This window comes from Oncorhynchus tshawytscha, linkage group LG17 (genome assembly GCF_018296145.1).
Source record: "Oncorhynchus tshawytscha isolate Ot180627B linkage group LG17, Otsh_v2.0, whole genome shotgun sequence".
Classification (NCBI taxonomy): Eukaryota; Metazoa; Chordata; class Actinopteri; order Salmoniformes; family Salmonidae; genus Oncorhynchus; species Oncorhynchus tshawytscha.
In genome coordinates this window covers 15964895-15980675 of record NC_056445.1, presented here as the reverse complement: position 1 = coordinate 15980675, position 15781 = coordinate 15964895, and the positions used below count along the sequence as shown (strand labels likewise).

Below are 15781 nucleotides of genomic sequence, written 5' to 3'. Positions count from 1 at the left end.
TGCGTAGGTGATGATGGCCCATCTAAACTACACCTAAACTATATTGAAAATAATTTCACAAATACAATAACATATTTAGCCTAAAGACAATATTAAATTGACAATAGTCTGATGGGTAAACATATTGTCAATTGTCAAATTGAATATGAAGAGACAGTGCAGTTTATGCAGTTCAGTTGGAATTGACACAGAGGCAGGGAAACAGAGCACCAGAAAATGACTTTTTCAAATCCTCTGAGGCTCCTACAGAGTTGTATGCAGGTAAGACCTTCTGACTTCTATATAGTATCAGAAAGAGTCGATTCTGAGGTTTCCAAAGCGCTTACCTTTGCCGAATAACTCAAAAAATTGAAGAGATGAGCTCTATTTCAAAATATCACCTTTTCCAAGAATAACTGTTCCATGTGCAACACAGATATCCTACACTAACATAAACCAATGAAAATTATCTTTGATTTGTTTTATTGGGTAACATATTCTAATGTTACCCAAGCCTTCATAACACACAACCAAATTATAATTTTTGCAATACTATATGAAATATATTTATGAGACTGTTATTTTGCAGTCAGAATAACTGCTCATTGGCTCAAAGTGGGATCCCTCACGGCCTTTCTAGTGTTAATAAGCAAAAACGACTTTGAATGGCCAGGGCCTAGTCATCAAGCCACTATTGTCCAGTTATGGAATGAGGAGGGAATTGGAATCTAATTAATTACTGATTAATAACGTAGTCAATCTATATCAAATCAAATCAAATCAAATTTATTTATATAGCCCTTCGTACATCAGCTGATATCTCAAAGTGCTGTACAGAAACCCAGCCTAAAACCCCAAACAGCAAGCAATGCAGGTGTAGAAGCATATCAATAGCCTATGGGTTTGCAATAGGCCTATGGCATTTTATTAAATCCAAAGGTTTATGATGGGCCTACTCCATGGTCATTGTCAAGGCAGGCTAGGTGAATTTGTGAGTTGTAGAGTTGTAGAGACAAACCATCACTTTTCTTCTGACTGGCACACAGACAAAGGGCAGTGGCCGGTGCAATCCGTTCCCCCGCGCACTTGTTAAAGCCTCTTTTATGGCAGATCAAACCGCGCGTTTCTTACCAACCATCTGTTACCAGCACCTCACCACCACGTGCACACGCACACTTCCCTCCGCCGGGATGGACCGCGAGTGGCGAAGCCGCGGAGAGGCATTCGCGTCACCAAAGGGGTGCGGATGAGGCCGGTGGTGGCTAGGTAACTCAGACTATTCGGTAGGCCTATTTAAGGGACTGCTTTTTTTGTTTGAGTTGCAAGTGGAAGATGATGCTCATTCCTAATAGCACAGTTATGGGATGGTGACAGCCGAAGGAGGTTGCAGGATTTACCAAAATCATTATCCAACAAGTAGGTCTATATTGCGCAATTTAGATTTTGCATTATTGTGCCGCAATTTAAAACAATTGATTTACTCACAGTCTATACCAAATAGTATAGCCTGACATTTTACACACCTACACTGTTGTAACTATAGTTTTCAAACAATCATGCATATTTTTAATGTACATTTATTTAGTCAAAAGAATATCCTCATAAGATATGATACCAGTTCAAGACAGTTTAAAATGTGATATTTCATACACGCATCATGTCTGTCTGTTCCCATTCAGTTGTCGAGTGGGCCTACACACGCTCTGCCACTAGAGGATAGCATTGACTTTGGTATGAAATACCTTTAAATGTTAAAGTAATGCTTGAACGCTATAACAATTATTTGATGAAATGGACAATCTTCCATATGGAGTAGGCATGTTAAATATGTGTCATTTAGGGAGAACAATAAAATGATGACAGCCACTTTAGTACATGAGGCATTCCAAAAATGTGACAGGACAGTAGGGCTGCTTCTAAATGCAATATCCATTGAATGCGATGCTTTTGTTACATTGTCATGAAGATACCCTGATCATATTATAGTTGATAATACAATTCAATTTATGGAAACTTAAAACGTTCATGCCTTGCTGAGTCGCCTTCAGTTTGGGACTTTGGAGACATAGGCCGAACTGGGACCATATGAGGCCCGTATACCCCCATTTGCTTCTGGACCCCATGAATACAAAGGCTTGGTTGACGGACAGAATGATCATGAGCGTACTTGCTTTTATCAATGCATTGCTTATCAATGAATGTCAATGGTTTCATCTCATGTAGGCTGCTCTAAGTGTTTTAATAAAGTGCATAAACGTTTTCAGTTTTCAGTCAAGTGGAAACAGTTTTGACATTATGCACTAACATTACAAGAACAACACAAATTGAGCTGTTAAAAACCGATATCATTTTAACTTGTCTTCTAAATGAATACGACTTCTGTGCAGTATGTTACACTGAATTCCCTTGTAATCAGTAAGACATTCTGTCTCTCGTGCACACTGAACATTGAGTTATGTTTCATTATATGTTGAATAGCATAATTCTTAAGAAAAACACACAATTAACCGAAAGAAAAGGTTAGTATGTCAAGACACGACTGTAACAGTCAAAAACAGTGCCAATGTAATTCTCATAGAAGGGGTTAGTACATGCATAGGCCTATACGTTGGTTCATTTATTTGAAAGTCAAATAGTTGACAGACAAGCATTTTTGGCTCCAGGCTTAAACAGGTTTTTATCTTTGACTATACAGTATGCCTATTGGCTTCTGTTGGGATTTGTGTATTGGACAATTATATTTCACATGTAAAAACACCCTTAATAGAAGATATTAACTATATTCCCATTTTTAAACAATTAAAACAATTAGTCTCGACAATAAAAATAAAAAACCTATTCGGAAATATCATTACATCTATCATGAATTGGTCTCCCGAGTGGCGCAGTGGTCTAAGGCACTGCATCTCAGTGCTAGAGGCGGCACTACAGACCCTGGTTCGATTCCATGCTGTATCACAACCGGCCGTGATTGGGGGTCCCATAGGGCCGGACACAATCTGCCCTGCGTCGTCCGTGTTAGGGTTTGACCGGGGTAGGCCGTCATTTTAAATAAGAATGTGTTCTTAACTGATTTGCCTAGTTAAATATAGATTTAAAACTTGTTTCAGAATTGTACAAATGGTGGCTTCATCATTGTGTAAACACACTGGTAACAATAACTATGTGTTGTGTATTTCAGCTATGAAAGACCGAGGGGTTAAAATATGGGGGTGGGTAGCCTACTTCGACATTCTATTTATAATTGGCTGAACAAATTTCGTAACTGCACTAAAGGTCATTGAAGGAGTTGGTTTGAAAATAATCTGAAGATTTTTTGGACATGCGCAGATGTGAGATGCCATATTGGAACGAGCTCTGTGCTGTGCAGTTGGAAGACGTCGCTCGCTGGCTTCCACCGAACGAAAAAGGCTCGCAAATTTGATTCGAAAAAAACATAATTAAGGTAAGACAGGTGACAAGTTGACGCTTCTTTAAATATTTATGTAGGTTACTAATCCAGAGCCGTCGTTTTCTCGACGAAATATCTACCGTGAATGTTTTTTCCTGGCTAAAACCTTTAACCATTCCAACCCGAGGCTGTTTCTCTAGAAACAGAAATACTGGCGTATTCAGGAGCCAAGTTATTCAAAGTGTTTTTACGTGCGTAATTATAGCTTTCACATGCGGTGAGAACGTCGCTTCGTGGCACTTTAAATTTAGTTAGTATGATTGTTTTTCTTTATTTAATGTAAACCTTGATGCAAAATAAATTGGTTCCATAAACATTTATTTTAATGCTTGCCGTACGTAGGAAAAACACATTTCAATAAGCCTGATAAATGAATTTCCATCTAACGGTCTGCTTTCTACTGAAAACGATAAAATGGTGAAATGCTCATAAGTTCACACCACTGACTTCGTTTTAAATGTTCATATTTACAGTTTAAACGTGTAGGTGTGTCATGCTTTTTACACACATAGGTGCGCAAAGGCATCGGAAAATACCGGACATTGCCAATATGTCAAACCACTTTCAACATGGCGGGTTTTGGTGTGTAAAAAACTGCATGTAAAATCTTTGAATGAGGAAAAAAATTAATTACTGCAGTTAACCGTCCAGTTTTAGTTTCTTTTGATGCACATTAACAAGCTCTAATGAATTAAATTAGAAGTGGACGCTTAGCAATAACGTTAGAGTTTTTTTCCGCTGCAATACTTTGTGAGCAAAGTACATTAGCGAAGTGCGAAATACAAATGACTGACTGTGTAACGCACCGAGAGGACTTCGACGATACCCGTATCCCACGAATGCTACATTTCCTGTTTCACTTTATCAGCATTAGCAGTTACAATCTATTTTTTTAATCGTTATTTAGTAGACATAGAATAATGGTCTGATGAACGGTTCCATTTGTCTTTTTAATCATCCATCAAGGTTTTAACATCCAATCTTGATGATTGTAAATTTGCACGAGGTAATTCTCCCAATCCGACGTTATGTCAAATTTCTATGATGAAGTTTCTACTTGGGTTAAACCGCGCATATATCCATTTAATTAATTATTTTTTTTATTGCGGGCGGTCAGCAAAACCGGAGTTTAGCTGCACATTATTCTGACGATCCCTCTTCGGAATTACATTCGGCTCCATAATGAATATAAAAATAAGCCACGCTTCCGAATGAACAGTGATGTGCATGTGCGCACTCATGCATATTCAGGCTGCGTATTGCCATAAAACCCTAAAACATACGGTAGGTCCGTGGCTGTCATGTGAGATGGTTTTGACTTGGTACTGGTGTAGCGTAGATGGAATGGAAGTAAGCAACATCACGGAGAAGATATCGCCTCTTTACAGTAAAACCCTATGAAGTGTCCAGGGATCTGGTATAGGGGTAAAGATGATCAAGGATGCATGGTTATTGATGGTTGTATTCATGTCCTCCTCAGCGCCGTTCATAATCGATCTTTTGGTAGCAGATGCCATTGTATGTAAATGTCCCTGGTTCTAAAGGAAGAACAGATGAAACATTGATGGATTGGCTCTGTGAGTGAAGACAGAGAATTGAATTAGCCAATAACAACTTACATTACTAACACATCTTTCACAGTGATTTACATAAGACAATGATATGGAAAACGGATGTATTAAGTCATTAGGTCAAGGCTGTGACTTGACATCGTCAGTTCAGAAGTGTCTGCTGTAGTTTTAGGTGAAATAATGGCAAAAGGTAACCACATCCCCGGGCTAATTGCTCATGGGAAGTGTCTGGCTGACGATATTAATTGCAATGTAAAGAAAGCCAAATTTCGTTTTCTCCACAAAGAGTCTTCAGTGAGGTGTGTGGATGAATGATTCACAGGAGTTTAAAAATATATATATTGTCTTCTTTTGACCCGATCATGAGCGACTCAATGTCTGGAGGAGAGATAATGAGAATCACGTGGCACAAGAGTCAACATAACAGACACAACGTGCTCTGCGCAGAAAGGCTGTCCAATGATTGGCCTACATCGGATGTTTTTTCTTCAAAGAAGATAAAGACATCTTATTAAACAACACGACATTTGGATCAAACAACATCCATTTCCATCTATTTTCGATTATTTTTTAGTTTATGGAAAAAGTAATCACATAGACCTTCTGGTGTGATGTTACTCAAACAATGGCTTGATGCTGGAGAAGTTTCCTGAAGACTGCTGCTGTAGGCAGTAGGCTGCCCATTGGTATGTTTTCTCATTACCTCTGTGCATTGTGGCCTGTCTGTCTGTCTGCCCAGGGCAGTTGTTTGCACTTCAGTCTTTTAAATATCTCAGTCAGCTGATCTCACACAGCATCACAGGCTGTGTAATAAGGAACACACCAGGCTAGATGAGCCATAGAGACAAGACACGATATTCTACTGATATATTATACTAATACATCATAGATACTGACAAATCATGAAATCTCTCTGGATGTAATATTGTAGATTACATAGTGAGTGATAAAACAGAAGTGTAGAAATCGTTGAGAGATCGTTACTCTTCGCAGGATAAATGGTCAAATATTGATACCTACAAACAAAAACATGACGGGAGATGAGGAAGGACACACCCAGCCCAAATAGTGTTAGTTAATCTGTTAATTCCCCATTATGTCTTTCTATTGTCCTGGTGGGGGTTTTAGAGAAAGGCAGCTAAGGGACGGCGTGTGGTGTCTACTGGACTCATCAGGGCTAACCCATTACACCGCCCCCCACCATCTCAATCTGACGAGGTTTTAACTAGGAAAGACCTGCGTCTCAGATTAACACACAGATCAGCCTAATCCCCAGGATCCAATCTGGGCTGCTCACTGGGATACTGGGGACGAGTATGGACCAATATGTTTCAATTTAGTGGTTTAGTCAGGCTGCTTTTGTTTTTTGTTTTTAAACAACAATTAGTGAACAAAATATATCAGAATTGGACTGCCTGTGTAAACGCATTCTTAGATCCTCCTGACTGAATGCTATAATAGTGAACCTTTTCGATTTAAATCAGTGAGAACATTTCTGGGATAAATTGCCCGGTTCTCTTTATCCTGTAAGCCTACATGTAAATCTGTGATTTTCTCTGATTGTGTCCGAGACATTGAGGTTTATACTACGTTTGAGTTATTTAATGGACCCCGTGGACTGTGATCTCTGATAGTTTCTGGACTGAAGTCAGTAGATGGATCATATGCTTGCGTTCCGGAGAATGTGGACTATCAGGCTGTGGAGAGGGACAGGGGGCAGCGTCATGTGAGTCCAATTAGACCATCTTGTTGTTTACGCTATGGATATATGTGTGTTTGGATCCCTGCGTGACAGAGGACACATTCAGAAGGATTACATGTTGTGAAAGGACACAGCTATGCAATTAAGCATCGAGGTGATTTAAATGCATTTCCAATGAGGTTCCTCATGCTATAAAAACGCATGATGGCAAGCACAGAGCATTGCCTATTGCTCTTTTGAATGGGGATTTGAATGCTTAGGCAAATTTGCGAAGTCTGCAGAGTTGTTTTTGTGTATTAGTTTGATTGAAGGGAATTGGTATGAATCTGCTCTATGAATCAGTGTTAATTGAACATTTGATGGAAGTGCGTGCAGTTCGAGTGAGTCATTGCGGAGGCTGAGCGAAATGGCAGTCATCCCAAAATATCACAATTGTGACCATGTGATCTGGCAAAGAGACAGAGGGGAAAAACAATAGGAATATATTTTGTTTGTTTTTCTCTAAGATCTTTGCGATAAAACACAATTCTGAGTAAATTATGACTAAGCGTTAGGATTCCTGTATGAGTGATTTAAGTCATTTGAAATACCTCTTCTTTCGTAATGGTTTATGTAACGCTGATCTTTGTGGCGTGTGTCGGTCCTGTTCATCTACCTTATTTCAACTGTGATTCGTTATCTCTTGTGGCTGAAGAGCTGTGCTGAGGTATGCAAATCCACGACAGCAGAAACTGCATATTGCTCTCGCAGACTGTACCAAGCAGAGACATCGAAATACACTGTGCTGAGCAGGTATTCTATGCTGTACATATACCATTAGTAGAACAGAGGCTATTCCTTCTGTGCAGTGGGGCTGTTGTGTAGGCAAAACAGCTCGTTCTCTCATACAGAGTATTCGTGACCATTAAAGTTCAATCAGGAGAAACGACATCTCTGCCTTAAGATTTTGTGGCATAGAGAAAGTTAAGATATCAGACAGGGAGGAGATAAAAAATAATACTCTGAGCAAAAGAGAATGTTTTGGGATTGTCCCCCCCCCAGACATTATTTCCTAAGTTCTTAATGATGAAATGCCTAATGTATGTTATGTTGTAAATGTGAACATGAATTAATGCCCCCATTTCAGATGACTCTGATGTTTTTCTTGCTGTACCCAATGATTTATGAAAACTTGCTTGGTGAGTCCTCATTGTGGTTTGTGGTACACACTTTATTCTAAAATGTATGAAACGCATTGTTATATTTGGTAACACTTACTTCTTTTCCCTCGACTCCAACCCCACTCGATGCATGGAACGGATGTGGGTGGAGCTATGTCTACATAAGGGTGCTAATACATTTTCAAAAGCTCTGACGAAGGCCTTGAGGCAGACACGTAAAGCTTATTAAAGAGCGGTGACGCTAGCAAGAGCAGTGTGCGGGTTTCTTCTTTTTCCTCATCTGTATGGTCTGAAATAATTGCCCGTATTGTCTTTCGTTACAGTTTAGATGGACATGGTATGGATTTTAAAATTGCTTCCAACACTCTACTCAGCAAACTGGATGCAGTTTATCACAGTGCCATCCGTTTTGTCACTAAAGCACCTTATACCACCCACCACTGCGACTTGTATGCTCTAGTCGGCTGGCCCTTGCTACATATTCGTCGCCAGACCCACTGGCTCCAGGTCATCTACAAGTCCATGCTAGGTAAAGCTCCGCCTTATCTCAGTTCACTGGTCACGATGGCAACACCCATCCGTAGCACGCGCTCCAGCAGGTGTATCTCACTGATCATCCGTAAAGCCAACACCGGCCGCCTTTCGTTCCAGTTCTCTGCTGCCTGTGACTGAAACGAATTGCAAAAATCGCTGAAGTTGGAGACTTTTTATCTCCCTCACCAACTTCAAACATCTGCTATCTGAGCAGCTAACCGATCGCTGCAGCTGTACATAGTCTATCGGTAAATAGCCCACCCATTTTTACCTACCTCATCCCCATACTGTTTTTATTTATTTACTTTTCTGCTCTTTTGCACACCAATATCTCTACCTGTACATGACCATCTGATCATTTATCACTCCAGTGTTAATCTGCAAAATTGGAATTATTCGCCTACCTCCTCATGCCTTTTGCACACAATGTATATAGACTCCCCTTTTTTTCTACTGTGTTATTGACTTGTTAATTGTTTACTCCATGTGTAACTCTGTGTTGTCTGTTCACACTGCTATGCTTTATCTTGGCCAGGTCGCAGTTGCAAATGAGAACTTGTTCTCAACTAGCCTACCTGGTTAAATAAAGGTGAGAAAAAAAATGATTTTAATGCTCCATTCCTACTTAACTCCTCCTTTGTGTGACACAGTGGAGGAATGAGGGAGATGCAGTGAAGACTGGGGAGTCTGAAGACAGACGGACAAAGGGTAAAAGGGTAAAGGTCACCAGGAAGAGAGAGCAGGATGCAGTCCCGCCCACAGGACAGGCCGTTGGCCCTCTCCGCGGGGAAATCCCACAGCCCGACCAATGGGAGAGAAGAACAGGTGTACTCAGGTGAGGGATTTTACCTACACTTTTTACTCTTCGATCTCTTCCTCATTTTTTGTCTGCCGTTGTTTGATGACACGTGAAGCGGCACAACCGTTTATCTCCGTTGTATCACAATCACAACAGGGGGTTGTGGTTTCAAAATGCTCAGTGTTTGCATTGAAAAGCAGCCATTTTCCAATTTTTCCCATTCCTTTTGACATGCCACACCATTATTGACCTTCATCGAGGTCTCAGAATACGTGTAGTGCAGGGCTATTTTTTTTGTTTTGATTGTTCAGCAGGAATCTGCAGCAGCCACTGTGTCAAACTGTGAGAGAATCTGGTCCAGTTTACCTGGTCAGTGGTGTGGGGATGTATGAGCTGGCTGTAGAGTCATAGTTAGTCTCTCTGTCATTGTTTTCCTGTGTTCACTTCCTTGTTCTGTAATGTTCAGCCCGACAAGGTGCTTCTTATCAGATGAACAGACTGGAAAAGTGGAACTCGGATGAAAAGAAATAGAAAACAGGAATGTTTTGTCGGGCGGACAGGAAAGAGGAAATGCAACTCACCTAGGAACATTTTCTCAACACTACGGTTGATCTAACATCTTCTTAATTATAAACATATTTTTAAGGAAAAAGTGCTTTTCTGACTCCCAAATACAAGATTGCTTTTTGTTAAAAGCAGCGTTCGTAACGTGACCCCTTTGAATCAGGTGGAGATGGATAGTGGAAGGTATGATGTTATAGCCTTTGTAAAGGTCTGGGGATGTGGAGTGTGAACACACAAACACACACTACTATGTGTAAAGGAGAAGTGCAAGCCTAGCAGATTCTTTTCAGAAAACCCCCGACTGCATCAACTAGTAGTTTCTTCCCTCTCATTAGTGCAGGTTAAGTCCCACACACTAAGTCCCATGAGACACAGCCTAGAGGGGAGAAACCACATACACACACACACACACACACACACACACACACACACACACACACACACAGAAGACACATTATACCTTGTCCAAGTAAGTCTCCCACCGGCAAATTAAACAGTTCTCACCTTGAGGAGAAATATTAGTTGAATGATGTAGGACCTGGAACACACACACACATAAAACTCACTAAAGATCAGATACATTTTCAAGTGACCTTATTTGGATGGTTGAAAAGAGACTGAATTGCATTTCAGCCAGTTCCTGCTGTGTTCTGTATAAAATTCCTTCCCCATAGATTTAGAGAAATGACATTGGTGTGTGTGATCAGATCTCACCCTGCTTGTCTCATTAAATCTGTATGTTTTGTTTATGCTTATTACGACGTATCGGTTTACACCGCGACTTTGATCGTTGCAGAATGAAGGCGTACACATTTTTTCCCCCCACTCCACACAAACTGTATTCCACTCGACTCTTTCGCTCGGGACTGAGGAAATATTCTGTTTTACTTACAACATTATTCTTGTTTCATTGCTTTTTCTCCACTGAATTGTGTTTTATTTGAATTTGCTTGAACCTTTATTTTGACAGGGAGTCGATGCTAAGACCAAGGTCTCTTTTCCAGATGAGCCCTGTTTAGCACAGGAATACACATCAAAATACACTATACACATTAAACTACATATCCAAGAAATTAGAGTTCAAAAATCACAATAATGGATTTATTTCAACTGCAGATAATATTGTTATAAAGGCCACTTCCTTAGTAGGTGAGGTCAGAGATCACCATGTCAGAGAAGTGGGTGCTCGGGATGATAGACGCGTTTCCCACTAGTAATTAACAGTTGGAGGGCTGTTCAAGTGGATTGTTTCCAGTCATATGTGATATGTTCCCACTTCCCACTTGGTTACGAACGCACCATGACACTGCCTCTTTAAGTGCCAGATGCACAGTTGGGACTCTGATGAAGAGAGCTTGTCTGTAGCATGGGACATCAACCATTCCTGGGTTAATGTAATGGTCTGTACCTGTTAAGTGCCTTCACAGTGTGCACTGGCCAATTCATTGACAGCTTTGGCTTGCATATATAGAGCAGATACTACCTGTTTGCTGAAAAGAATGCAAGAGGGACGTTTGTAACGTGGCTCTAGCTCTTTCACGAGGTGCTGAAACCCTCTGTTCTCAACCACAGAGAATGGGTGCATACCTGCGGCTCTAAACCAAAGACTAAATAAATATAAACAGGTGGACTATCACTCCTGTAATTTCTTTGGCCCAGTGAGAATCAGCTGCCAAGGAATGCTTGAATACAGAGGTGAGACAATGTTATGTTTCTTTGCTCTTCTGTCTTGCTCCGGTATACTGGGGTGATGTCAGCGTATGTGTCAACATATTTGAGGTGTTGGCAGATGCGTAGGCCATTCTCGTTGAGCAGTGGCGACATACTGTTAATGTTTTATCCACAACTCTCTGTCCATCTGTGTTGTAATCTACGAGGAAGCCAAAATGTTCCCAAACTGGAGATTTAAACGATGATGGAAGAGATCCCCCATTTCTGGTTTATCGACCCCCACCACTCACCATCGTACAGAACTAGCTCCCAGCTGCGCCTCACCAAAGGATAGTTTGAAATGAGCCAATTAAGATTTTAATTTTGATTACAACGTGCGCATAGGCTCAAGTTGTTTGAACGGAATAGACTGAAAAAAGATTCCAGCTCAGATTTCGTGAAGAGACGTAGGCCTGTACATTTGACATGTATTGATTTAGCACATCCAGGGCAACTTACATACATTTGAGTGCATACGTGTTCATACTTTTTCCACCCATACTGGTCCACTGCAGGAATCGAACCCACAACCCTGGTGTTGCAAGGCCCATGTTCTACCAACTGATCCACACAGGACCTCTGAAAGCCTATAGGGCTAGTGTTTATTTAAACATTTTATGTGTTCATTCGGGTTCACAGTGTGATACAGAATGCAGTGATTTGTATTCAACCTATCGCCTGCAATAAATAATAACTGCGTCCAAGAGCTTCAATACAGTGGCAGCCGCATTCATGTAGACAATATCACCCTAGTCTGTAACCGGTATGAATGTCGACTGAATTATTTTGCTTCTGCTAGTTAATGAAATGAAACATGTCATTATTGAGTGTGATGCTGTGATGGTTGTTTTTATGGTGATCTTTAATGTTTTGTGACGGGGTTGGTGGCAGTCAAAATGATTGACGGCACTTTCTTCCTATCAGACGCAGACTCCATGGAGGAAGAGGCCGACTTTAATTGGGAGGAGTACCTAGAGGAGACGGGGGCGACCGCTGCACCCCACACCGCTTTCAAACATGTGAGTGAGAAACACACGTTTACATTTCCATAACCCTCACAACATCTTGTAAACACTGTTGTTGAATGAGTGGCAATCACGCAAATCCCTTTAAACATGTGTTTGAGTGAGAATGTACTTTAGCTAATGATGTTAAACACAGTGTAGTTAGGCTCATAGGCTCAGTCATGACTTACTTGCTGAAGACCACACTCAAACACAGTCACATATTCAGAGTCACTGCTGTTGACTGAGACTCAAATACCAGAGATGACATACCCTGCATCGTCATTGTTGCATCTGTGCATTCGGAAAGTATTCAGACCCTTTGACTTGTTCCACATTTTGTTTTGTTAGAGCCTTATTCTAAAATGTATTAAATCGTTTTTTTCTCTCATCAATCTATACCCCATGATGACAAAGAAAAAACGGAAATACCACATTTACATTAGTATTCAGACCCTTTACTCAGTACTTTGTTAAAGCACCTTTACAGCCTCAAGTCTTCATGGATATGACGCTACAAGCTTGGCACACCTGTATTTGGGGAGTTTCTCCCATTCTCCTCAGATCCTCTCAAGCTCTGTCAGGTTGGATGGGGAGCGTCACTGCACAGCTATTTTCCGGTCTCTACAGAGACGTTCGATCTGGTTCAAGTGCTGCTCTGGCTGGGCCACTCAAGGACTTTCAGACTTGTCCCAAAGCCACTCCTGCATTGTTTTGGCTGTGTGCTTAGGGTCATTGTCCTGTTGGAACCTTTGCCCCAGTCTGAGGTCCTGAGTGCTCTGCAGCAAGTTTAAATCAAGGAGCTCTCTGTACTTTGCTCTGTTCATCTTTCCCTTCATCCTGGCTAGTCTCCCAGTCCCTGCTGCTGAAAAACATCCTCACAGCATGATGCTGCCACCACCATGCTTCACCGTAGGGATGGTGCCAGGTTTCCTCCAGACGCGACGCATTCAGGCCAAAGAGTTCAATCTTGGTTTCATCAGACCTGAGAATCTTGTTTCTCATGGTCTGAATGTCCTCTAGGTGCCTTTTGGCAAACTCCAAGTGGGCTGTGGTGCCTTTTACTGAGGAGTGGCTTCCGTCCGGCCACTCTACCACAAAGGCCTGATTAGTGGAGTGCTGCAGAGATGATTGTCCTTCTTGAAGGTTCTTCCATCTCCACAGAGGAACTCTGGAGCTCTGTCAGAGTGACCATCAGGTTCTTGGTCACCCTCCCTGACCAAGGCCCTTCTCACCCAATTGCTCAGTTTGGCCAGCTCTAGGAAGAGTCTTGGTGGTTCCAAACTTCTTTCATTTAAAAAGGCTGGAGGCCACTGTGTTCTTGGGGACCCTCAATGCTGCAGACATTTTTCGGTACCCTTCCCCAGATCTGTGCCTCGACACAATCCTATCTCGGAGCTCTACGGAAAATTCCTTCTACCTCATGGCTGTTTTTTTTGCTCTGACATGCACTGTCAACTGTAGACAGTCGTGTGCCTTTCCAAATTATGTCCACTCAATTGAATTGAACACAGATGGCCTCCAATCAAGTTGTAGAAACATCTCAAGGATGATCAATGGAAACAGGATGCACCTGAGCTCAATTTCGAGTCTCATAGCAAAGGGTCTGAATACTTATGTAAATAATGTATTTATGTTTTTTTTTAAATATATATTTGCAACAATGTCTAAAAACATGTTTTCGCTCTGTCATTATAGGGGTGTGTAGATTGATGAGGATTTGTATTTATTTGATCCATTTTAGAATAAGGCTGTAACCTAACAGAATGTGGAAAAAGGGAAGGGGTCTGAATACTTTCGCCAATGTGCTGTACACAGTGTATGTCTATTTTGGCGTCATACACATGTACATTCCTGTGTGACATTTAGCATTGATTCCATTTAATCCAACCCACACCAAACCAGCCAGCCTGAACACAACCCACACAATTACTCAGAGATTATGACTCAGGCTCCATGGAAGTTGGAAAAAGATGGAAAAAGGCATGTATATCTTATATCCGTCAAACTCAACTCTGGACCTCAAAGCCAGTGCCAGTGCCATTTTTCATTGTTCCCCTCTAAGGGACTGATTTTAGACCTGGGATACCAGGTGGGTGCAATTCATTATCAGATAGAAGAGAAAACCAGCAGGCTCCGGACCTCGTAGGGTAAGAGTTGAATACCCCTCCCTGCCTTATATGTTACAGTACTCCCCAGTCTTGCCTGGTGTAGTGTTAGACTGCCAGTAATAGTAGTAGTGAGAACAGATGTCTATCAGGCTTATCTTCAGGAGGCCCTCAACACAGCTGCGGGGGACGATGGGAAAAGGGAATGCATAAGTAGTCCTACATAATGTAGCGGAAAGAAAGGAGCGAACAGTATGGAAGTAGACAGTGTGTTTCATGACGTTGACTGATTTCATAGATGCCAGTTTAAGCGGGGCTCAAGCTCTGTGTGTGAAGTCCATGAGGGGTGCGCTGATGTGATTGCCCGTTTTTTTTATTTTGTGATTGCCCGGGATTGCCCGGAATGGGAGTGTTTGAATATTTGAATGAGAGTGTTGTTGGTAAGTGGACTGAGTCACAGGAAAAGAGCATGATTTCCCCTGAAAATGTGAAATGGTGAAATATCTCTCATGCTCTCAACAGACCTAGTGCCAATTGAAAAAGTGATTCATTGTGGGGTCTCTCTGTCTCGCTCTCTGTCTCTCTCTCTCTCTCTCTTTGTCTCTCTCTCTCTCTCTTTGTCTCTCTCTCTCTCTCTGTCTCTCTCTCTTTGTCTCTCTCTCACTCTCTGTCTTCTGTCTCTGTCTCTCTCTCTCTGCCTCTGCCTCTGCCTCTCTTACATAAGCCATCCAGTGTGATACAGCATATTTGCTTTGTTTTTATCAGGAAGTCATGAAGCCATTTGCATTGTTTTTAGTTCTAAGATGTTGGCTTTTTTCCAGTAACACAGGCAGTGTGTGTGCGTTTGTGTGTTGTGTTTATATATAATTGGTTTTTTAGATATGTGTGAGTGGGAGCCTGTGGCTATGGTTGAAACACATTACATTATCCATTTCCTGGTACTAGCCCATAGATATGTTCTCTCTCTCTCGTTCTCTCTGTGAGTCACTGTCCGTAAGTGGTTGAAAGATCAGTGGAACTTTTAAAGAACCCTTGACCCTTGTGAACAAACAGATAGTGTGGATGGGTTTTTAGAAATGACCTGTTCATTACCTGTGTCCCACCTGTGTTATACTCTGTCAATCATGGCTCAGCAAGCCAGTCAGACGTCCCTCATTTTGCATGGAGACCTGTGGTGTCATCCACTTTAGAACGTCAAT

At 41.5% G+C, this 15781-nt stretch overlaps 1 protein-coding gene across 5 annotated transcripts in view; it reads left to right on the top strand.

Annotated features, from left to right (window-relative positions):
• Window positions 1-3304: 3304 nt before the first annotated feature.
• Window positions 3305-15781, top strand: part of LOC112217183 (scm-like with four MBT domains protein 2) — a 46551-nt gene continuing 34074 nt past the window's right edge. For all 5 annotated transcript variants that reach the window (XM_042300268.1, XM_042300267.1, XM_042300269.1 and 2 more), the window contains exons 1-3: window positions 3305-3424; window positions 9048-9232; window positions 12395-12489. In XM_042300268.1, coding sequence (XP_042156202.1) covers window positions 9142-9232; window positions 12395-12489 — 186 coding nt within the window. In that variant the 5' untranslated portion in view covers window positions 3305-3424; window positions 9048-9141. The remainder of the gene's footprint in view (window positions 3425-9047; window positions 9233-12394; window positions 12490-15781) is intronic.